Source organism: Heloderma suspectum, chromosome 16, assembly GCF_057233095.1.
Source record: "Heloderma suspectum isolate Gila_16-S chromosome 16, 16-S_ref, whole genome shotgun sequence".
NCBI lineage: Eukaryota > Metazoa > Chordata > Lepidosauria > Squamata > Helodermatidae > Heloderma > Heloderma suspectum.
The window spans coordinates 18,949,648-18,974,303 of NC_139473.1; the positions used below are offsets into that span (position 1 = coordinate 18,949,648).

At 49.1% G+C, this 24,656-nt stretch overlaps 1 protein-coding gene across 1 annotated transcript; it reads right to left on the minus strand.

Moving 5' to 3' along the window:
* Window positions 1-2,955: 2,955 nt before the first annotated feature.
* Window positions 2,956-13,123, minus strand: HSPB1 (heat shock protein family B (small) member 1). Its single transcript, XM_084823097.1, has 3 exons — window positions 12,695-13,123; window positions 4,849-4,912; window positions 2,956-3,351 (listed from the first exon to the last, which is right to left on the minus strand). The coding sequence occupies exons 1-3, from the start codon at window positions 13,083-13,085 to the stop codon at window positions 3,162-3,164; spliced, it is 645 nt and encodes a 214-aa protein (XP_084679223.1). The 5' UTR covers window positions 13,086-13,123; the 3' UTR covers window positions 2,956-3,161.
* Between the last annotated feature and the right edge of the window lie 11,533 nt (window positions 13,124-24,656).

Consider the following 24,656-nt stretch of genomic DNA (forward strand, 5'->3'; position numbering starts at 1 on the left):
AACAATACTGAACTAGATGGATGGGCTGTACACACAGAATCACAGAATAATAGGGTTGGAAGGGGCCTATAAGACCCTCGAGCAACCCTCTGTCTCAGTGCAGGAGTCCAAGTCAGAGCATCCCCGACAGGTGGCTGTCCAGCCTCGTCTTGAACGCCTCCGGTGTGGGAAAGCCCACCACCTCCCTAGGGAATTGGCTCCATTGTCATCTTGCTCTAACAGTCAGGAAGTTTTTCCTGACCTTCAGCCGGAATCCGGCTTCCTGGAACTTGAGCCCATTCTTCCGTGTCCTGCGCTCTGGGTTGATGGAGAAGAGATCCTGGCCTTCCTCTCTGTGACAGCCTTTCAAGGACTTGAAGAGCACTATCCTATCTCCCCTCAGTCTTCTCTTCTCCAGGCTAAACATGCCCAGTTGTTTTGGTCTCTCCTCATAGGGCTTTGTTTCCAGTCCCATGCTGTTTCTCCTCTTCTCTTCTCTCTTCTCTTCTCTTCTCTTCTCTTCTCTTCTCTTCTCTTCTCTTCTCTTCTCTTCTCTTCTCTCCTCTCCTCTCCTCTCCTCTCCTCTCTCTCTCTCTCTCTCTCTCTCTCTCTCTCTCTCACACACACACACACACACACACAGCTGGTGCCTGGCCTTGATCCAGCATCCATGGATGTTTGGACAGTCCATGAGCTTACGGCACAGAATGTGTAATAGTTCTGGTCACTTGAGCTGTCTCTTTTTGACAGTTTGCTTTATCTCCCCTGCCTCAAGTTCTCTTCATCGCAGAGGCTCCGCTGTGCCTTGCAAACCTGACCAAATAAGGAGCCATTGCTCTGGGATGCCTTCTCCCCCCTCCCACCCCTGGCACTACCCCAGCCTCTGTGGCTGGTCAGGGGCTTTTGAGTACCACCTGCGACTTGATCACACCAGCTCTGTTGATTTGCGCTTGGAATGCTCCACGGTGAGGCTACTTACAGATGCAACTTGGGAAAAACAACAACAATTCCCGAGGCCATCTCTGCTATTATTCGGTGGGTAATGCATTTAAAACGTGCCTGTGCTGGGTTTTAGAAATGGATTGATGGCCACAGAGGGAAGGCAGATGTCCAGTTGCACTTCAGAGGCGTGGACCGATGTGCTGGATCTATCTTTAGCTCTTCACCCACTTTTTCCCTCTGCAGTGGTTTTGTTCACATTTGAACAACTCTTTCTTGGGTTTAGGGAAGGACGGATCTCTCAGTTTCACTTTCCTCCCCATTCAGATTTTTATGAAGTGTCACGTTCTTTATGTCCCATTAATAACTAAATGTGCGACTAAAATCCTTCGATGAAGAATTCAAGAAACGTGCGGCTTAAATTCTTCTGTGTAGCAGCCTGCCATAGAGTTGTTAAAGATGAGGAGCCTTTCAGGAAAAAACAAGTGGGGGTACCCCAATTCAGCCCCACAAACATGGCTGAATAACCAGGGGTTCAAACCCAGCCTTTGAAGAGCCACGCGCTCAAAGCCCTGGGCCTGGATAGATGAACCCATCAGTTTTGCGTTCTCCCACATCTGAATTTTGAAAATCTCAACTGCTACAGCACAGATGCAGAACCTTCGGACTGTGGGCCTAATCCAGGCCTCGGAGGTTCCGCATCTGGCCTGCGGAGCTCCCTTGGGTTTCTCCGGGTACATCAGGTCAGAGAACAATGGGGATATAGGGCCAGGTGATGAGTTGGCTGTTTCTGGGAAGAACGGTGACTCTTCCCAGGGCCAGACAAGTGGCTTTGTACAGCACATGCCGCCCCCATCGGGATGGTGCGCACTGTATGAAGCCAGGGACTCAGCCAGTGCTGGGAGGGGTGTCCTCTGGTTGAGTCCCTTTTGCGCTATGTATGTCAACCCCATAGGTCTCTGGACTCAGCAGGCGAAGGGAAGAGCAGCCAGTTTTCCCAGTGCCAGCTCAGCCCCTTCCACACAGCTCCCCCATGCACAAAACCACTCAGGACTCAGCCAGCACTGGGATAAGCAGCTGCCTGCTTCTCCCACTGCTGACCGAGTCCCTGTCTCTGTGCTGAGAGGGGCATGGAACACCACACCTCTCCCAGCACAGAGAAAGGAAAATGGGCCCATGGGGTGATGGGGGTGGTTGTATGATAACCTGATTGGCCATGGTCACACCCACTCATGACATCCGGCACTGATCCACATTAGTGCAAGTGCGAATTGGCGATAATGCACAGCAATGCAAGTGCTCATTAGCCCCAATGCGCATGAGTGCGAGTGCGGATTTGTGCAAATCCTCCGCAAAAGAACAAAACACAAAAAACACAACCTCTTGGAATCTGTGCAACTCTGAAAAAGCTGGTCTGCTGTGGAATTAGGAGGTTGGGTTCATAGAAATCCACACTCATTTGAATCCATTGTGGATTTCTCTGACATCCCTTGGATCGATACAGCAGCCTGAATTTCTCAACTCTCCTTGGGGGTGTGGCTATGGGGTCTGTCATGAGGAGTGCCTGCACTTCCAGATTTATCACTACACCACTGGTCATAGGATTGCACTCTAGCAAAAGGTCCATTAACTTTAAAGACACAGTCCTATGCCTGTTTAGACAGAAAAAGTTATCCACTCCCAGCATTCCTCAGGCAGCAAGTCTGGCTGGGGAATGCTTGGAGTTGTAGGATTCTGTCGAAACATGCATAGGATTGTAGGACTTTTTTCTGTCTAGACAGGGTTAGGACTGTGCTTTTAAGATGTGTTGGAAGAAGGTAGAAATTCCTGTCCTTTCTCCCATCCCATCCCATCCCATCCCATCCCATCCCATCCCATCCCTTCCTTCTCTTACCGCCTGCCCACCGCAACTGTGCACAAGATGGAGTAAAAACTGATTGGCCACAGCCACTTTGATGGGCTGACTTCCATTGCGACCCTGAACATAAAGCCAGGAGATAAGCGGAATAAAGATTTAAAAATAAAAGAATATCGTATCGGGGTTTAAAAAAAGAATTTATTTGTAAGAGAGAATGCAGAGGTGTCTTTACATTGTAAAATGTAAATCTGGCAAATTCGGTGGCGGGGGGCACAAAAAAGGTCAGCCCCCCCCCTGTGGCCTGCGTGTTGTCCACCCTGGTTTTACAAAAAGGAATATATGGGGGTTTGAGATGCCCGTTTTCTGCCCATGGGCTGCAGGCTGTTTATTTCTTGGCTGCCTCCTCAGGCTTCTTCGCCTCCGATGGAGGGATCTGGGCATGAGTTTCGTAGGTCACGGGGATCTTGATCTCAGCGGATTGAATAGCAGGCTTGGGCAGGGGGGCTTCGATGGTCAGCATCCCATCAGGCGAAAGAGACGAACGGACCACAGCTGGGTCGATACCGGGGGGCAGCCTGAGGAAGGGAGCAGAACGCAAGAGTGGGATGAGATCGCAAACTCATCCAGTTGATGGTGCCTTCCTACAAAAACACGTAAGACACAGAGCAGGTATAGCACGTCGGGATGTACAAACTGTGTAAACTCTGCTCTGTGTTTTGCAGATTGCCAGGCACCTGTTCTGTTATCTATTCACAGACAGATTCGATTTTTTTTTGCACAAAAATACGCAAATAATTCCATAAGAGAGTTCACAACAATTTACATCATTTACCTTAGTACGTAACATTTAGCGCACTGTCCCCCATTCCATTCAACTTTCCCCCATGTATATTTACCAGTCTCAGCAGAAACTTGCATATTTTCTAACAAATAAATTTGCATAAATTTCAGGAAAGTAAAAAAAAGAAAAAAAAAAACTTCCGGAAGTCCACAGACTCCATGCAGCCTGAGAAGGTCAGTCTGCGGTGGATTCCACAGGTCAGATTGTTAGAAATCCGAGCTCATTTTAGTCCGTCTCGAATTTCTCCAGCATCCCTAAGCAAGTAAGAGAGCTGGTAAGAGAGCTGGCATAGCATAGTAGGCAAGAGATGAAGCTATGAATCAGGATGCCCTTGGCTCAAATCCCACTGCTGACCCAAACTCATTAGGTGGTCTTAGGCATTCGACTCACTCTAAGCCTCAGTCCTGCCCCTCCCGTCAACAATATGAGAGATAATAATTTTGACTTACCTGGCACGAGGAGGCCAGAGAAACCATAAGACAGGGCTGGGGAACTGGTGGCTCTCCTGATGCTTTTGGACTCCAACATCCATAAGTCCCAGACAGAACAGCCAATGTTGGGGATGATAGAAGTTGGAGTCCGACAACATCTGAAAGGCCACTGGTTCTCCAACCAGGCTTGATAACGCAACCGGAATTCAACAGCAAACTGCCTCTGAACATGGAGTTTTGATTTCACTGTCATGGCTCAATGATGTACTGAAATGATTTAGCTCTCATACCCATGAGAGACGTCTGCTCCACAATGGGCTTGTTTAATTCCCCCTTTCCAGTCACCTAAGCTAGCTGCCTTTGCAGTGCACTGAGTCTTAGCTGAGATCTTGATCGCATTTGCAAACAAAACAGAAAAAACAGTTTTCTGTCATCAGGGCTCTTCTTAAGAGCTGATTTTTGTTGAGTTTCAGCTTTTTGTAGTGGACTGTCCCATTTCAAAAAGCGAGAACTTTTCATTGAATTATGAAAGCTTGGTTCTGGACAAGACAATCAAACTCTGTGGGGCTATTTGGCCCATAGTCAAAAAATGTTCTGGTGCGTAATCCCATGGTTGCAATGGGTGATCCATCGTAAGTCAATGTGAAACAGCTGAAATTACACCTAAGAGTGCAATCCTATACATGCCTACTCAGGGGGCGTGGCGATCTGGGGAAATTCGGAGGGCTGGATTTGTAATTCACACATCTGGAGGGCACCATGTTGGGGGGGACTGTTCTCCACTCATTTTGCCTACTCACGTGTATTTTCTTGTGAAGCATCTAGAAATGTACCCATGCTCATCCTGTCTTTCCTCATGTTTCCCTGGAAGAGGAGAGAGAGAGAGAAAAAAAATGTCACTGTTATGGAACAATCAGTGCTACTCCAAAGGATAGGAGAGAATTCCCCTCAGTCTTTATGGTTTTGCTGGCTCTCTCTAATCAGCATTTTCAGTCCTGTTTCAATGAGGAGAATTTCCAGAAGTGGAGAAGGGGCAGTCCGCCACAACTTGGGGTTCCTTTAGTTCTTTGGCTTCGTTCCCCTCCTGCATGGTCCCGACGTGCTTGTGTGCAGCGAGGAAGCATGGCAAAAGAAGAAAGCGATCGGATCGCAGGCGTGTGCTTCTTCTTGTGTGGCCATTTAATGATGCACGCACGCAGTGGTAAATGTCGAGGGGAAGGGGCTTATCATGGTATCTGCTGTAGCCGAGCCCTCAAGGAAAACCCTTCGCCATACCCCCTTCCTCCAGGAGATAACATACATGTCCAGCTTTCCTATTATTTACTCTCAAAGAAACAGGGACTCCAGTTAGAAGCTCCATCATAAATACAGACATCCAAAGCAAACAAAGAAAGAAACCACTCATAAAATTTCACAGTTTAAACTCATGGGGTATGAGTGCGATGCTAGACCCGGTTACCTGGGAGTCAGCGCCATTGAACTCAGTGGTGCTTATTTCTGACTGCACAGGTCCAACTCGTGAAAACACTTTCCAGAGGGGTAGCAGGAGCAGGGTCTGGTGGCTGTGATGTCAGTGGGGTGGTGGATCTGCTCTGGGTTTCAGTCAGCACTCTACAGGAGCTATCCGAGTTGCGGAAGCACCTTGGATAGCTTCTTTAGAGTTCTGACTGGTTCTGAAAGCAGATTTACTGCCCCATTGGCATCGGAGCCACCAGCCTCCACTGGGTAGTACTAATTTATTTAAGCTTTTTTAAACATAAAAACTGGGGAGCCTGGCATGCTCCCCGCAGAGCCATCTTTATTTGGGTTCAATCTTTGTGCAACCCACTGGTCAGAGTTGCTTCCAGCTTCCTTTTTCCTTCCTCAGCTTTTTAATCACATTCTTTGTATATACGGATGCTAGTCCTCATGGAGCTTAAAGTGTCCCCTGAGCACATGCTATCCACTTGAAGCCCCGCTTGCTATCATGCCTGAGTCTCGAGCTGCTAGCAACTGACATGGCTCGCACAAGATTCCCACTGCCCCTCCCGTGAAACTGAGGGCTAGAAACTTGCCGTTTTGAGAAAAATAAACGAATGCATCCGATGCAATGTTCCAAATTCCAAGCAGACCTTTCAGTTTGCTATCACAAAGTGCTCGCTGTTGCATTTGTTGTCCCTTCTAAATGTCACCCTTGGTCATGCAGAGATCTGGGGCTGAATTATTGGGGTGGGTGATGAAATCTCACTGTACGTTGGGATTATGTGAGGATGCTAAAGCATCCTTTCCCAGGTTGGGGTAGGCTGTTCTAACGGCGTATTAGGAACTGACTGTGTTTTATGCTCATGGTATGCTCTCAGCCTCCTTTTAAGAAAAGGAAAGATGGGAAACCCACATTTCAAATGAATGAATATTTAATACTTGAAGGCCTCCATGGAAATCACAGTTCATCCCAAGGGGGGGGAGGGGCAAGAGAGGAGGGTTCCATGCCGATCGGATTGCCAACTTTTTGGACCAGACTCTGCTGCTGTGCCTTTGACAGCAGCTCAATCTCCGGTCCACAGCAGGCGCTGAAGCTTAGCTCAATGTCGAAAAGACCCGCTTTCCGATTTCTGCAGATCTTGCTGCTTTTAGACACAGGAGCATTCTGGGGCATTACTTTTTGGTCAGTCGGCAACCTTCCCCACCTGGGCTGCTGTCCTGTGTGTGTCTTTTTTAATCGCTTGTGGTAACTCAGCATCCCCATTCTCCTCTCTTTCCTCCATCCTTCTGCTGCTGGTTGCCATAGTTACGCAGCCGCACATTAAGCCATGGACTTCATACATTCATTAATATTTCAGATAGTGGCAAACTGGGGCGGGGGGGAAATCCCACCACGACCAGCGTTGACTATGGCACAAGCAAAGGCTGTGCATAGGAAAAGGTGCATTTCCCCACAATCTGATCCCTTAGGGAAGAAAAAAATGTAGCACGAGAGAAACCATCGATAATTCGACCCGGAGCCTTGTGGCACCTTAAAGACTGGCCAGTGTACTCCAGCATCAGCTTTTGTGGCCGATAGAATACACTTGTCAGTCTTTAAGGTGCCACAAGACTCTTCTGTGGTTTGGGCTGCCACAGACCTAACAAGGTTACCCCTCTGGAAATTACAGAAATAATTCTTCATCATCAGCAATTCATCAGAGGGGAGCAGAGACAGGCTGGAGAGGGAAGCAGTGGTGTCCAGTGCTTAGCAGAATGTCTGCATTCAGGCCTCCGGCATGTAACTGAAAAAGGCTGAGATTTGGGGGTCCTCCCCCCGCCGCCGCCTCCCATAATTTGCAAAGTCAAACGTGGCACCTGATCGATCTCCTTGATTTCAATCAGGAATCTATTATGCCAGACGCCATGCAGCTGGGCATGGGGTGGGGCAGGGCAGAGGATGCCCCCAAGCTGCGTGGGTCCCTTTGTCTGCCTCCTTGGACCACACCCCCTTTTTCTCTTTAGCCCATTGCATTGGGCAGAGTAGCCCTGCTTGCGCTGAACATCCGACAAAATGGACGCTTTGTTGTTTCTGTTGGAACATGCCAGCCTTCCTCAGCCTGATGCCCTCCAGAGGTTTTGGACTACAACTTCCATCATCCCTGCCCATTAGCCATGCTGGCTAGGGCTGATGGGAAATATAGTTCAAAATATCTGGGGGGCACCAGGTTGGCGAAGGCTGTGATAGACTAACACAGCTAGCTGGCCTTCTGGAAGCTGGAGTCATGTTAAAAACGTAAAGGTAAAGGTGCCCCCAACCAGTCGTGTCCGACTCTAGGGTGTGGTGCTCATCCCCGTTTCTAAGCCGAAGAGCCAGCGCTGTCCGAAGACGCTTCCGTGGTCATGTGGCCGGCATGACTGAACACTGAGGCGCACGGAACGCTGTTACCTTTCCTGCCGAAGCGGTGCCTATTTATCTACTTGCTATTTCTTGCTTTCGAACTGCTAGGTTGGCAGGAGCTGGGACTGAAGACGGGAGCTCACTCCGCCACGCGGCACTCGGGTCTCGAACTGCTGTCCTGCCGACCTTCCGGTCTGCAGCTCAGCGTCTTAACCACTTGGGACGTTCAGAGTTGGTTAAATCTGTTCCCTCTGTGTTTCGTGGATTGTCAGGCGTATTTCGTTCTGTCATCTGCTCATTGATGGAAGTGGATTTTTTTAAAACCAGAATTTCATTCCACGTGGGTTAATTTGCATTAGCGCTAATGTGCACCTGCACAATGCCCCCCAAAAGTGAAAAACCAGCCTGCAAGTCCTCAGAATCTGTGCAGCTCAGAAAAAGCTGGTCCGCTTTTCCGAACTAGAAACAGAAATCTGAACTCATTTTGAATCCATTGCGGATTTCTCCGACATCGCTACCCTTATCCCATGGCAGGATGGCTGCTTACGCATCACCAAAACAGAAGAAATGCATTGCCTCGCCAAAAGAGAAGACACAAATGTGCATAAAATGTGCATATGCTAACGCATAGTTGCAAACCTGGAAATAATGACTATAAGCCAAATAGAAATACAATACCTCTCACCCTAGTAGTGTGGGAGCCTGTGTGCTGGTGAGCGGTGCGCCTACCTGTTCAGTCTGCTCTCCAGGTGCTGCTAACTGTGGGTGGGAAACTTCAAGGCCCATCTGCCTGCTCTCCCTTCTTAGGGTTCTTGATCTAAAAACCAGACTTGGACAGGAGAGTCCTTCAAACAGAGGACACCTGCAAACAAAGGAGTGTCCCCTGACAGCCCTTCAAATAGAGGACTGCCCCCTCTAAAGTAGGACACCTGGCCACCCTTACCCATGTTGATTTCCCACCTGGTACATCTGTTTCAGCAGGGCTAGGGCTGTGCTGTCCACTTTGCCACGGACGGGGTATTGCCTGGGAGCAATTCCCAGGAGCAGTTCCCCGAGCTGGTGCCCTTTGGATGTTTCAGAATCCATCCCCCACTGTTCCCAGCCAGAATGGCCAATGGCCAGGCATGCTAGGAGTTGTAGTCCAAAACATCTGGAGGGCCCCAGGTTTGGTTGGGACGGCTGCCCTAGAAGAGAAAATAGCATCCTTTTTGTGGGTTAAGATGCTGGGTCCAAAGAAACGAGTTCTCCATTATGTCCTGCTTCTGGGCTTCTCGGAGGTATCTGGTTGGCCATTTTAGCAGGCACAACGGGACGGCCCTTCGACATGACCCAGCAAGGAATTCTTGTGATCACTCACTCTAGCAATGGCTGCTAGCTGAGAAAAAGGGCCTCTTGCTTCAATCAGCTTAATCTGGGCTAATCAGCTAACATTTCTGTCGAATGATGGGATCAACTTTACATTTCTTTTATTTCATTTAGATGTATCGTTAGCCTGTTCTTTCATGTGGAATAAAAGCATTGGGAGCCATATATAATTGGTGAAGGCAAAGTGTACTGGGCATGGCTCAGCTTTGAGGTTGCCCATGAACTCTTATCAGGTATTTTGATGTTAACTTCAACGTATTAAACATTTGAAGACTTTCATTTCTATGTAAAAGCATATAAAAGCATTTTAATCCTGATGTTCAGCCCCACCAAGGGGCCCGGACACAGTTTACAAACAAAACAAAACATCATATAACAAAAATGGAAACTAAAACCTTAAAATCAAAGGAGCAGAGTTGTCGTTTGTTTAAGCTTTCAATATTAAACACTGGTAAAAGCCAGACAGAATATGCCCATGTGGTAGCATTTGTCTTGTTATCTTCCTTCAGTATCAATTAGTACCTATATTTTTCATTTCATTTTTCATTTCATTTCATTTCTATACCGCCCAATATCCGAAGCTCTCTGGGCGGTTCACAAAAATTAAAACCAAACAACACACAATAAAACAATTTGAAATATATAGAACATTAAAAACACAATATAACAATACAACCACAATAAAACCTAGCAGCAGTACAGGAGTTTAAAATACAGATTTAAAACAGCAAAGATACAAATTTAGAAAGCTAAAATGCTAAAATGCCTGGGAAATATTGAGGTTTTGATAATCTCAACACATAGGTAAAATGTTGATTTTTAAAACTGAATGAGTTTGTTAATTGGTTCAAGGCAGAAAAACTTCCTGACTGTTAGAGCGATACGACAATAGAGCTGACTCCCTAGGGAGGCGGTGGGCTCTCCCACACTGGAGGCGTTCAAGATGAGGCCAGACAGCCACCTGTCAGGGATGCTCTGACTTGGACTCCTGCACTGAGCAGGGGGTTGGACTCGAGGGTCTTGTAGGCCCCTTCCGACCCTACTATTCTATGATTCTATGATTAATCAGTGAAAAATTCTGCAACTTGTTGATCATTCTACTAGGAATGGAACCTCCATATTGCAGGCAGTATATCTTACAAGTCGTAAAGAATCAGGCAGTTATTATCACCACTGTCTCCTGCCTGCGATTTTTGTGAGGCTTCCAAACACTGCTGTAGATGGATTGCTAGATTAGATGGACCTCTTGTCTCATTCAGTGTGGCCTTTTAATACTCCCCAGTGGCTTGCTAAAGCACTAAGGGAACAGTCTCACTGAGCACTTCAGTTCAGCCTGATGTTATGGCGGGGCTGGGACAAGAAAGCAAAGCTGGTGAAAGATGGGAGAATTCGTTTGGAAGTGGAGAAGCTTGGACCTCACTGCAATGAAGAATCTAGTGCCTAAATTGGCTTTTTCCCTCCTCCCTCCCTTTTGTATCGCCTGTAAGCCTGTGGATAAGTCTGATTTCTTATCTTTGCGAGCCACCTTGGGAGACTTTTTGGCTAAAGGGAAGGATAAAGTGCTATAAATAAAAAGAAATAGAAATATTAAAAATATATCCTGTTCTTAAGCAATGGTACTCACCACCAGGGATCGATGAATCGGTCAATTTCAGTTTCTATCAATTTCCCATTTTTCCAGTCTTAAATTCAGTTTGTCCTGATCTTTGAGAATCACAGAATCATAGAATAGTAGGGTTGGAAGGGGCTTACAAGGCTGTCGAGTCCAACTCCAGAATTTCCCCCAGTCTTAAGTTCAGTTCATCCCAAACTTTGAGGATTTTTTAAAAAAGTTCTCATGAAAATTTGTAGGTATTTTTGTGTGCATTCCTTCCAATACATACATTTTTGTATACGATTTTGCCTAATATACACATTCGTTTCAAGCAATTTTCCTAATATAATGTATTTTTGAACATTACCTTCACTCGTAAATGCATTTTTGTGTGCGCTTTCCCCCTAACATACACATGTTGTATGTGTTTTCTGTTTGGTGAACTCTGTTGCCAAATTTGGAGAAGTGTGGATTTGGAAGGATAACCGAGTTTTGGTTCACATATTGCAGAGATCAGCAACCTGACCTGGATTCCTGAGTTGAGCAGGGGTTGGGCTCGATGGTCTTATAGGCCCCTTCCAATCCTACTGTTCTATGAACCTCTTTGGGCCCGGGAGCACATTCAGCAATTTCAGAAACTGTCCTGGGTGCCACCACAAAATGGCTTCCATGGGAGGTGTGGCTAGTCACAAAGGACAAGTAACCTGCCCACAAGACTGAGCAGAGCTGGGGTCTGAGCCCCAACACACTAAACCAGGGGTCTTGAACCTTTTGGGGTTGGTGGGCACATGTGGAATGTTGAGAGAGGGTCAAAAGTGCTTTCACAAGATGGCTGCCATGGGGTGGGGGCTTGCGTATCCATAAAAATGGCCGCCAAGGTGGCCATGGCTGGCCACAAAACCACTATTTTGAACCCAAACAAAGATTGCACCGGAAGGCAGAATTTCACTTTGCAGCAAGCCAGCTTACCAGTTTAATTTTTAAAAAAACCTTAAGGATTAAAATAAAATAAAACAAAAATCAGGAGGCACAGGGAGCCTGGTGGGTGCCAAGAGAGGTGTCTGTGGACTAAACAACCCACACTGGAGACCCTAGCACTGAAAGACCCACACCGGAGACCCCAGCACTGAAAGACCCACACCGGAGACCCCAGCACTAAACGACTCACACCGGAGACCCCAGCACTAAACGACCCACACCGGAGACCCCAGCACTAAACGACCCACAGTTTTCAGCATCAGTGGAATCATTTTTCACTGGAGACAAATTCTTTTTCTCCCCTGCCCCTCCTCTGTCAGCCGACACAGTCCCCACTACCGCTTTCTCTCTCTCACTCTGGATCACCACCCATAGATGCTCTCTCTCTCTCTCTCTCTCTCTTTCTCTCTCTCTCTCTCTCTGTCTCTCTCTCCCTCACACACACACACACACACACACACACACAGGCACACACACATCCCATCCATTATGCAAATGGGTGCCCAGAAAAGTGTCCGGAGACCCATTGGTTCTTGTGGGCCCCACTTTTTGTCATCATTAATATTGTTGTTTTTGTTGTTGTTGTTATTATTATTTTATTACATTGCTATCCCTCCTCTTCTCCTCTTGCAAGGAACCCAAGGTGGCTTACGTGGTCCTCCTCCTCCTCTCTGCATGTTATCCTCACAACAGCCCTGTAAGGTAGGTCAGACTAAGAGCCAGCGACTGGCCCAAAGTCACCCAGCAAGCTTTATGGCCGAGCGAGGACTGGAACCCGGCTCTCTTGCGTAGCGCTTCCGAAGTGCAAAACTAGGCACGTGCGCGTGGGCGCGAGAACGGCTCCAGAATCTGCCCCCTCCGTACTCACCGGCGATCTCCACCACCCCGTCCTTCGTCTTCACCACCAGCTCCTCGGGGGCAAAATGGTTGACGTCCAAGGCCACCTTCCAGCTCTCCGACGTCTGCCGGATCTCGGAGATGCCGCTGCTGAGCTGCCGGCTCAGGGCTCTGCCGTAGGCCGGGTTGGCGGCCGGCGAGGTGACGACGGGGCTGGTCACCACCGGCTCGGGGCTCGAGCTGACCAGCGGTCGGACGTAGCCCGGCCAGCTGGTGGTCACTGCGGGCCACTTGTACCAGTCTTCCGGGATAAGGGGCATCCCGAAGGACTGGTCAAAGAGGCGGCTGCCCCGGGGCCAGTCCCGGAAGGGGTCCCAGCTGGGGCTGCGTAGGAAAGTGAAGGGAACTTGGCGTTCCGACATGTTCGGTCCCAGAGCCTCCGTCCCGCCTCTGGCTGTGTGGAGAGCAGCTGCCGCCAGCTGGCCCTTATCAACGGACAAACGTCTATTTTTGGACGAGAACGCCAGATCTCTATTAATGGAAATTACACTTGGCCGGAGGAACTGTGGATGACTATCGCCCGGGTCTCGACAGCGTCCTGTGTTTGTCATCCCCCTTCTGATGGCCTTCTGGGTGCCAGGGGAAGGGCAAATATGGGGAGAGAGGGGAAATGGAGACCACATCCCACGGGCGTTAAGCAGCGGCCTCCATCTCCAGTCCTGTTTTGGATCTCAGCAGCCTGAAAATAAATTCAGGCTGACCTGAGGACGAAACGTATTTTGGAGCATGCCTGAATGTGAAGAGATCTGAAATACCAAAACTTTGTTGGGGGGGGGGGTGGATGGGGTGTCCCCCAGTGAAGTTTGTGCTTTATTTACTTAAAGGATTTCTAGGCGGCTTTTCAGCAATTGCTTCCAAAGCACCATGCAAACAAACCCTGTTAAACAAATAAAACCAAAAGAACTCGTCAGTCCCAACTGCATAAAACCAAAAGAACTCGTCAGTCCCAACTGTATAAAACCACCAGCAGAATGGAAATGATGTCACCTTTCTCTTCTTCCAGAACCCCATTGGGGAGGGAGCCAAATCAACAGCTTATGGGAAAGCATTCCAAATTGTTGGGCAACAACCAAAAAGGCCCTGCTTCTTGGGGAAATCAAGCTGGCTTCCACCTAAGACAGAGCTTGAATCTGGGCTTCATTGGCATATCTTACTTTGGGGAGTTTTCATATGAGAGGAATCTGTCCGCTTCCCCTTTCTCATGGTTAGAATGACCACTTGTGCGTCATAGGAAGAAAAGAAAAAAGAAATGCATCACCTCAAAAAAAAGAAGAGATCACAACTTTTAAAGATGTATTTAAGCTGTTTTGCATATGCTAATTTAGATGCATATATGCAAATTTAGAAATAATTGAGCTGTGTGCCTACCTGTTCAGTCTGATGTCCAGGTGCTAACTAACTGTTGAAGGGGAACTTCAAGGCCCCTTGTGCTGTTCTCCCTTCTTAGGGTTCTTGATGCTGACACCGGACTTGGATTGGACAGCCCATCACATGGAAGATGCCTTCAAACAAAGGACTCTCCTCTGACAGCCTTTGAAATAGAGGATTGTTCTCTGTAAAGGAGGACAAATGGCCACCCCACCCACTTATTTATGTATTTATTTATTGCATTGATATCCTGCCTTTTTTTCCTCCGAGGAACCCGAGGAGGCTTACATGGTCCTTCTCCTCTCCATTTTATCCTCACAACAACCCTGTGAGGTAGGTGAGGCTGAGGGTCTGTGACTGGCCCACAGTCATCCAGTGAGCTTCGTGGCCTAGTGGGGACCAGAACCCGGATTTCCCAAGTCCCAGTCCGACACCCTAACCGCTACACCATTCTCACGGTGGGGCCACCTGTGAATGGGTCCCACACATCCATGCAGCGATGGTGGGCAGACAGGGCCAAGACCTCGTGGCGTAGAGAAGGTGGCAGAAGGAGAGAACCATCTTTCACGCCCTCCGGGGGGCTGTGAGTCACCAAGTGAGAAGATGACTGTGCAATTATTAGGAGACCCTCTGAAGTCATAATCCTTGAACAGGCCAAGATGACCCCCACCCCCCCCGGGAACTGAATGTTTCTCTAGCACATGCCTTGTTTTTGACTCCTTGTCCAGAAAAGATGCATCGGTCTGGTTAGCATCTCTTAGCGCCGCTCATGCGTCGTGTCGGCTGTGGATCTGGGTAGCTCCATTCAGGGCCGTCCCTAGCATGCGGTGAGTGAGACGGGTGTCTCAGCAGGTGGCTGGGGGTGCCTTGAAAGGGCAGTAGATGGTTAGCTATTTGCTGTCTTGTTCTCATAGGTTGACTGCCGGAGAGGGAGAGAGATTTGGGGGGATCTTCGGCTTCAGCTGCCAGAAGGACTTGGCTGACCTTGGGTACCATGGAGTTGTGTGTGTGTGCGCATGTGGGTAGAACAGAAAAACGTGACCCTTCGTGGAGGTTGTAGAGACAACAAGGAAAATAAGCCTTATTTAACCATGGAAACAGTTACAGCTCTGGTGGGTACCCAGAGTCAGGTACAAAGTCTCTAGCCCTCAGTGGAGGGTTCAGAAGACCACTGTCGTCTTAGGATGAGTTCCACTCCATGCTGGATTTACTCCACTTCTCCCTCCTTTGGGTGCTCCCTCACCATAGCTTGAATCATAGAATCATAGAATAGTAGGGTTGGAAGGGGCCTACAAGACCCTCGAGTCCAACCCCCTGCTCAGTGCAGGAATCCAAGTCAGAGCATCCCTGACAGGTGGCTGTCCAGCCTCGTCTTGAACGCCTCCAGCGTGGGAGAGCCCACCACCTCCCTAGGGAATTGGCTCCATTGTCACATTGCTCTAACAGTCAGGAAGCTTTTCCTGATGTTCAGCCGGAATCTGAGCCCATGATTCCGTGTCCTGCACTCTGGGATGATGGAGAAGAGATCCTGGCCTTCCTCTCTGGGACAACCTTTCAAGGACTTGAAGAGCGCCATCCTATCTCCCCTCAGTCTTCTCTTCTCAAGGCTAAACATGCCCTGAGCATGTTAGCTTGAGCTTGAGTTGGGCTCATTGGGGATGTCGGAGGAATACGTCAGGGAGATCAAGTCCACCAAGCTTTTAGTGGCTGGACTAGGGATGTACGAACTGTGTAACATCCGCTCCGTCTGTGTTTCACGGATTGTCAGGTGCCTTTTGTTCCGTCGTCTGCCCGCAGACGGATGCAAATATCACTTTTTTCATCATGCAGAAAAATATGTAAATAACGATGTAAATATTTACGTAAGCATTTACATAATCTACCTTAATATGTAACATTTAGCGTATTGTCCCCCATTCCATTCAAGGTTTCCTCAGCAGAAACTGAGGAATTTTCCTACGAATTTATATGTGTAAATTTCAGGAAAAAAGTAAAAAAACTCATCCGAAAGTCCACGGACTCTGCGTGGCCTGTGGGGGTCGCTCTACAGCCGATTCTGCAGGTCAGATTCTTAGAAATCCAAGCTCATCTTAGTCTGTCTTGAATTTCTCCAGCATCCCTTGGTTCAGCCCCCCGGATTCCGGCTTGCTTGTCCACTGCCTGGCTCGAATTGACCTGTGCGAGTCAGGCCAGCTTGCGGACGTCCATCACCGGCACCGCCGTGTGGAAACCCATATGCTCTCCTTGCCAATGCGGACACCGGCAAGGAGCGCGCGAGGAGTTTGTGTGTGGTGGCAGCTGGCAGGCAGTGACAGCAGGAGTCCCCAACTATGCCACCTGCTACCTGCCGTCACTGGCGCTGCTGCCGCTGTGCGCAAACCCCTTGCACTCTCCTCGCCGATGCCGACGCTGGCAAGGGGAGCGCAAGGGGTTTGCATGTGGCAGCGGTGGCAGGGGGAACATCCCCCCTTTTGTGGAAATGCATTTTCCCGCAAAATTACACCCTCAATTCATGCCAATTAAGCAAATAACGGGGCCTAATTTGTGCAAATCATGACCATAATTTGCACAAATTACAGTCACAATTTTGTGGGAAAACACACTTCCACAAAAGGGGGAAAGTTCCCAGATTTCGGGAACAAGCTCCCGACTCGGCCCGCAAAAGCAAGCCCCGCTGGGGGCACCATGGGAGTCTCTCGGGCCCCCAAAGGGCCGGATTTAGCTGCGAAGTGTGTCCCTAGGGCTCGTGGCACCATGAGCGCTGCTGTGGACCCATTGCTGCCATGAGCATCAGTCCTCCTGAGGTCCCACCCGGGACTCTCCCCACTGTTGTGGCTGACGTTTCGTTCCAGCTTCTCTCATCATCACCACCATCATGCCATGAGGAGGAAGCTTCTAAGAAACGGAGATGGATTGTAGCCCCTCCTCTGATCGCCAGACGCGGTCCCCAAAGAGAGGGAGGTGCTCCCGCCCAGCCATCTTGTGGGTGGCAATGGGACCAGGCCTTCCTCTCCAGAGTTACCCCAGAGGAGCTCAGTGTCAGTTGCTGTGGGCTTCAGACCATGCGAATGCAGTTGAAGGGGGCTGTTTCTCCCCTTTTTCTTTTTCCTGCATCAGCCTTTCCTTATTTAAGAGTACACATTTTGCTTTGGGTCTTCCAACATTCTGCACTAGGCCCATAGAATCCTCTCAACCGACCTTGTTCTAGGCTGCTTTAGGAGGGTGTATGATGAATTACGCCGGGATTGTATATTGTTGTTGTTGTTGTTATTATTATTATTATTATTGTATACCCCACCTTTTCCCCAGTATTGGGACACAAGGCGGCTTACAAAAATTAAAACATATACAATTAAAACATATGAAAATATACAAAAGTTAAAATATAAATTAAACAACAATGCAATTAAAATTATATTAAAACAAAACAGCATTTTAAAACACCATTTTAGCAGCTTACCCCCAAGTTCCAACTATGTCCCAAAGGCCTGCTGGAGCAAGAATGTTTTCGCCTGCCTCTGGAAACACATCAAGGTGGGAGCTAGCCTAGCCTCCCTGGGAAGGGCGTTCCACAGCCGTGGGGGCAGCCACTGAGAAATCCCCCTCCTGGGTTCCCACCAAATGTGCCTGTGACTGTGGTGGGACTGAGAGAAGCTCCTCCCCAGAAGATCTCAGGATCATCTTTGTACCATCTTTACTGGCTCCCAGTTTGTTTCTGGGACCAGTTCAAAGTGCTGGTGTTCACCCACAAAGCCTTTCATGGCTTGAGGCCAGAGTAGATGAAAGGACACCTCTTCCCCTATGTTCCTGCCCGTGCCCTGAGATCATCACCAACTGGGGACCCTGCTCTGAGCACCCCCACTCCATGAGATTCAGTGGGCGGCTACTTGTGAACAGGCATTTTCTGTGGTGGCCACCAAATCGTGGAATGCTATTCCTTGAGAGGTCCACTGGCCCCTGTTTTGTTGAATTATCCACACCAGGCAATGACCTTTTTATTCTCCCAGGTCTATTATTATTATTATTATTATTCATAATAATATTATTAATATTATTATTATTTACATTTCTATACTGCCCCATAGCTGAAGCTTTCTGGGCAGTTTACAGAAGTTAAAAGATTAAATACAATATAAAAAGTTTAAAAGCCATTTACATAAAAGCACACAGACAATATACACAAACAACATATAACTGAAAACAACTTTGAATTCTCAGTCATAACCAAAGACACATCCAGGACCAATTAAATCTCATCATGTGCTGCCAAATGGTTGGGAAAAGAGATCGGTCTTAACCTGGCGCCGAAAAGATAATACCGTTGGTGCCAGTCGGAACTCATCAGGGGGCTCATTCCCCAAATGGGGGGCCCACCACTGAGAAGGCTCTCTGCCTCATTGCCGCCTTCCAACCTTCCCTTAGAGGAGGCACTCAGAGGAGGACCTTAGATGATGAACGTAGCGTGCGGGTAGGTTCAGTTAGGGAAAGGCGTGCTGTCAGGTATTGCGGTCCCAAGCCATGTAGGGCTTTATAGGTTAGAACCTATAAAATACTTTAAAAGGTATTTTAACTGCTGCTTGCTTTATTTTTTAATATGTTTAATGCTGCATTTTAAAGCCATCTCTTGTTTTTCACTGCTCAGTTATTTATCTGTTTTAAATGCTGGATTTATAGCGGCTCCTTTTAAAGTAATACTTTTAGGGTGCAATCCTATGCATGTTTAGACAGAAAAAAGTCCCACAACTCCCAGCTGTGCATGCTGGGAGTGGCCAGACTTGTTTCCGTCTAAACACGCATAGGATTGTGCCCTGAATGTGTTTTACTGTTGGTTTTATCATTGGTTTGATTGGTTTTGCTTTCATTATGTACATCACCCTGAGAGCCTCGTATATTAGGTGACTCAGAATTGGGGAAAAAAAGAATGAATAATGCTTAAAAAACCATTTGCATTACAATAAAGAAAGGTTTCGAAGGCCTGACGTCTGTTTCGTTGCTTTCTCTCTTGATTGGGTAGCTTTATTTACTCACCTGGATAGAAATATGTCTAAATGGCAGTGGCGTGAGTGAGACGCTGATGTGAACGGTCATGGGGCCACTGCCAGGGTGCAGTTGAGATCACACCGTCGCTGGATCGGAGCATGGGAAATGTTGACTCAAATAGCTACGCCTGAGCGGCTGGAGAAAAGGCAGCTAACTTTCCACGCTTGGCTGCTGATGGTGTTAATATATTCCGGGGCAGCAGCTGCTGACAGGCACACAAATGACATGGTAATGTATAAACTGGTGCTCCCTCGGGTTTAGGAGATCAGTTCTCCTGGCTAAGAAGTGTGCGGGTGGGGGCAATAACCGCCTCCAGGCCTAGTGCGAAAACCAAAAGGGTAGGGGCGGTTTGTGGGGAGTTCACAAACAAATCTATGGTGTGGCCACTCTTGGAATGCTGTGTACAGTTGTGGTCACCACACGTCATATATTCATAGGGTGGGAAGGGGCCTGCAAGACCATCGAGTCCAACCTCCTGCTCAGTGCAGTTCCCCTCCAAGTACTAACCAGGGCTGACCTTTCTTAGCTTCTGAGATCAGACGGGGAGGCGAAGATCGTTTCTGCTGCTCTAAAAAAGGATATTGTAGAGCTGGAGAAAGTGCAGAAAAGGGCAACGAAGAGTGCGACCCTATGCATGTTTAGACAGAGAAAAGGCCTACAACTCCCAGCATTCCCCAGCCAGCCTTGCTGGCTGGGGAATCCTGGGAGTTGTAGGCCTTTTCTCGGTCTAAACATGCATAGGGTCGCACCCTAAGGTGATCAAGGGGTCAGGAGCAACTCCCCTGCGAGAAAGGTTACAAGATCTAGGACTGTTTAGCTTAGAGAGAAAGCAAGTGAGGGGAGACATGAGAGAGGAGTACAAAATGATGCATGGTGTGGAGAAAGTGGAGAGGGGGACATTTTTCTCCCTCTCCCATAATACTAAAACCCAACCGGGTCCTCCCATGAAGCTGAGTGGTGGGAGGCTCAGCACAGATTGAAAGAAGGACGTCTTCACACAGCGCAGAGTCAAACTCTGGAATTTGCGACCAGAGGATGTAGTGATGGCCACCATTTTGGATGGCTATAAAAGAGGGTTAGATAAATACCTGGAGGAGAAGGCTCTCAATGGCTACTAGTCCGGATGGCCACGTGCTACCTCCAGTAACAGAGGCAGTGAGCCTCTGTACACCAGTTGCTGGGGAACATGGGTGGGAGGGTGCTGTTGCACTCATGCCCTACTTGTGGGTTTCCCGTGGGCAGCTGGTTGGCCAGTGTGTGAGCAGAATGCTGGACTAGATGGAGCCGTGGTCAGATCCAGCAGGGCTCTCCTTATTTCATAAAGTCTAACTAGTCACACTTGAAATGTTAAAAAATTACCTGAGGGACAGCCTGGAACAAACGTTTTGCAGTGTGGAATAGTGATGGGCAGACTTATTTATTTATTTGAAATATTTCTTGGCCACCGTTCAGGGCAAAAGCCCTCCCAAGGGAGCGTACAGCAATAAAATGCATAAACCCGATATGATATTAGGAGCAAGAAAAACACAAGAAAAACAGTAACTACACAATAGACGCAGCAATAAAAACAGCAACGTACCCCGAACAAATTAGTTATTTGCTCAGAAAGTAACACATTTGTTCCATGTGAGCTTGGACAAGCATTCTCCTTTAATACGAGGTCTTGTTCGGGGATTTGGGTTTTGTGCATGTGCCCTGTCAAGGTGCATCTTGGGAGCTGTAGTTTGGAACCACGTAGTGCGGCATGACATCACACATCACCATGTTACGTCCCCCTTTCCTGATGGGTTGTTTTCTCGTGGCTTGTGATGATGTTGTGAGACATTTATTCACTGTCATTGGTCAGTGGTGTGCAGGTCAGTGATGGACCTGCAGAGTTCTTTTTCTCCTCCGAGCTGCGTTGGAGGCAACTACGAGGAGCTAAGGAGACTGCTCCAAGTAAGTTTTGGGGTGGGGGGGTCTAGATGGCAGGATGACTGAACATTTAGAGGGGGGGATCTGTGTACTACTTTCCTGCGCGTGCTTGGAAACTCTCAGTCAATTCCGAACTCAATAGCGAATTCATAATACATCAGTCCGGCCTTGCTGCAAAGGTGAGCATTACGAACAGATGAGTTTCGACCAACAAGCCGACTAATTATGAAATTCGGCAGCATCGCTAGCGTGGAGTGCTCCTATTCAGGGTTCCAGCCAGCCATGCCCTTTTTCAGGACACTCCATTACATTCCCCCACCCATTCCCCTGCAACCGTCAGCCAACATTCTGTAACTACTAAGCGGTCTTCAGCGGGCTGTTTAGGGTCTCTCCTGCAAACCTTGGGATTTCCCATCCTGCTACATCCCTCTTGAGCATGGCTGGGGCCATTCGGCCTACAAAAAGATGAGTGCTTGGAGAATGAGTCTGCCCTTAGTATACAGTGGCCTTGCCATTTGGAGCCTTCCAGGTGCTGGATGACTCAGCCAGGATGAGACCAGGGCAATAGGCAGCAAGAGAGGCGAGGGGCGAGTTCCTGTAGGATGGGGACACATAGTCAGGGTGGAATAAAGAAATGAGCGTTGGAATGAGGGTGTCCTGCTACAGCTGGGTCAGGCTGAGCCCTGGGGCAAAGTGGGTGCCACTCCATTCAGCAAAGTCAAAGGCAGGCAGAGGCCAGAAATACAGGGCCACCATCCAGGAGTGACCCGGGAGCAGGGTCTGAGCTGAAGCCGAGGTCAGGCACAGCGTCCCAGGAGTTGTCGCTTTGCAGGAGACCAGGGGACAGCGGCATGGGAGATCGATCCGAACAAACAGCAAGGTCAGGGAAGCTCGGAGGTAAGGAACTAGGATCTGATATGCAGGTGTTGTTCCAGCAGCCTACACTGGAACTGAAGGAGTATGCAGCCTGAGCTCCCAGAGCCCCACTCAGGGCTCAAATGCAGTTCGTTCGTTCGTTCATTCATTCATTCCATTTATATCCCGCCTTTTTTCCTCCAAGGAACCCAAGGCGGAGGACATCCTCCTCCTCCTCTCCATTTTCGCCTCACAACAACAACCCTGTGAGGTGGGCTGGGCTGAGAGTCTGCGACTGGCCCAAAGTCACCCCGTGAGCTTCCATGGCCGAGGAGGGACTCGAACCCGGATCTCCCGGCTCCCGGTCCAACACTCCAGCCGCTACACCGCACTGGCTATATTCACACATGTCATTTCGTGACTGGTTTTATACGTTATATAATGTATTTTAATGGTTTTTAATTTTTGTGAACTGCCCAGAGAGTTTCGGCTATGGGGTGGTATAGAAATACAAGAAATGAAATGAAATTAAAATATGCACGTGACTCATACGCGGATGGTGCTGAACACACCGCCTGAAACAATGGCTTACCACAACCCTGCAATATAGTCCAAGGTTATTAGCCCCATATTGCAGGTTGGAGGGAAGGGAAGCTGAGACAGAATGGCTCTTATAATAACCCTTCAATGCTGTGATACTTGCACAGATTATTTATTTATTTACTGCATGTACATCCTGTCTTTTTTCCTCTTGCAAGGACCCCAGGGCGGCTTCCACGATCCTCCTCCTCTCCATTTTATCCTCACAGCAACAACAACCCTGTGAGGTAGGCTGGGCTGAGAGTCTGTGACTGGCCCAAAGTTGCCACGTGAGCTCCCATGGCCGAGTGGGGACTAGAACCCGGATCTCCCGGCTCCCGGTCCGACGCTCTAGCCACTACGCCACACTGGCTCTCACAGGCCCTTTGGCAAAACCCAGGCACTCGTGAGGAGGGCCTTGCTCACGAGGAGGGTCTTTACCCTTGGGGAGTCCTTTTCTGTAAGTGGACACTCCCTCCCTTGGCCATGGCCTTAGCCGGTACTTTTTGGCGCTGGCACAGTATCTTGCTCTGACCCAGGAGCAGAGATTTCCACCTTGGGGAAGATCGGAAGCCTCCTCTCCCAGGGGCCCAGGAAATTCTGGGTCAGCCCCAGGTTCACCTGAAGCAACTTGTGCCCGAGGAACTCCGGTTCAGGAGCCTTCAGACCATCCCTGAAGAGGATTTCTCCAGGGAAGGGCATGACAGAGGGTACAAGAAAGCAGCTGTTACATTTGCCAGATCCCCTGAGGCTCACATCCTGAAACTCAGGGGGCAGAGTCTGGGTGCTGCCTCATGCCAGGGGGCGGAGCCTGGTGAGATGGGTGGAGCTCAGGGGAGGGTGCCACCTGGTGGTTCAAGAGGGAATGGAGACTGGTGGGTTGGGGTGGAGCCTACTGGAGATGGCACTTGGTGGCTCAAGAGGGGGTGGAGCCTGGTGAGAAGGGGTGGAGCCTAGTGGAGGACTCCCATTGGCGGCTCTACGAGAGCCAGTGCTATAAGAGAGAGAGAGAGAGAGAGAGAGAAAGAAAGAAAGAAAGAAAAGGGGTGCCAAGACAGAGAGAGAGTAGAGTAGAGTAGAGTAGAGTAGAGGAGAGGAGAGGAGAGGAGAGGAGAGGAGAGGAGAGGAGAGGAGAAGAGAAGAGAAGAGAGAAGGGGTAGAGAAAGAGAAAAGGGGTGGAGAGAGAAGAGAGAGAGAGAGAGAGAGAGAGAAGGGGAGTGGCAGAAAGAGAATGAGTGAGAGAGAGAAAGGGAGTGCCAGAAAGAGAAAAAGAAAGAGAAAATGGGCATGGCAAACAGGGAGAGAGAGTGAAGAGAAGAGAAGAGAAGAGAAGAGAAGGAGTGGAGAAAAAGAAAAGGGGTGGAGAGAGAGAGAGAGGAGAGAGAGAGAAGGGGAGTGGCAGAAAGAGAATGAGTGAGAGAAAGAAAGGGAGTGCCAGAAAGAGAAAGAGAAAATGGGCACGGCAAACAGGGATTGAGGGAGGGAGGGAAGGAGAGAGAAGGAGTGTCAAAAGAGAGAAGGAGTGGGGAGAAGGGGGACAGGAGGGGTGTTGTGACCAATGGGCTGTGTTACTTTTTTCCAAGATCAGAAAAGGGTGTTGAGGTGGGAATATATACTATGGGGGTGTACGATGGGGTCACCCAGAGAGAAATGGCAGCAAGGTTCAAGGAGGCTGAGGCAGGCCGCGGCTGTGTGTGGCCAACATCCCGTTGACCTTCCGAGGAGGAGCTGTTGCCAGCTGCTGAGTGATTCCACGGCAAACGCCGATCCGAAAGCCTGGGTGCCCGCGGGAGGGGTGGTGGTGAGTGACAGGCGATAAAGAGTCTCTCCCTCTCTCCCCCCTCCCCCCGCTCTCCCGTCTCAAGTCAGTTACTGGGCACTGACAGGCCCCATCTGCCACGCAGCGCACTGATCCCCCAGCTGCAATGATAATAGAACACAATGAGAAGCCTGATTGCACCATGAACAGGGGGAGGATAAGAAACGTCCCGAACGCTCCCCCGGCTGGGGCTTTCTGCCCCTGGCATGTTCAGGCTGCGCACACGGCCACGCGGAGAGCCGGCCGGCATCCAGCAGGCTCGGGAAAGCGCTGCGCTGCCTCCTGCTGGCCAGGCGCTCACACAACAGGGACGGGAGCTCAAGGGTCGGGTGGCCACAGGGCCTACTTTGCAGAGGAC

What these genes read in the sequence shown, in the direction of transcription:
- HSPB1 (XM_084823097.1), bottom strand. Translation starts at nt 13,085, where the DNA reads ATGTCGGAACGCCAAGTTCCCTTCACTTTCCTACGCAGCCCCAGCTGG. An exon ending in CGGGGTGGTGGAGATCGCCG is followed by an intron (nt 4,913 to 12,694) that starts GTGAGTACGGAG and finishes CTCCTCTTCCAG; the next exon opens with GGAAACATGAGGAAAGACAG. An exon ending in TGCTTCACAAGAAAATACAC is followed by an intron (nt 3,352 to 4,848) that starts GTGAGTAGGCAA and finishes TCCCTTCCTCAG; the next exon opens with GCTGCCCCCCGGTATCGACC.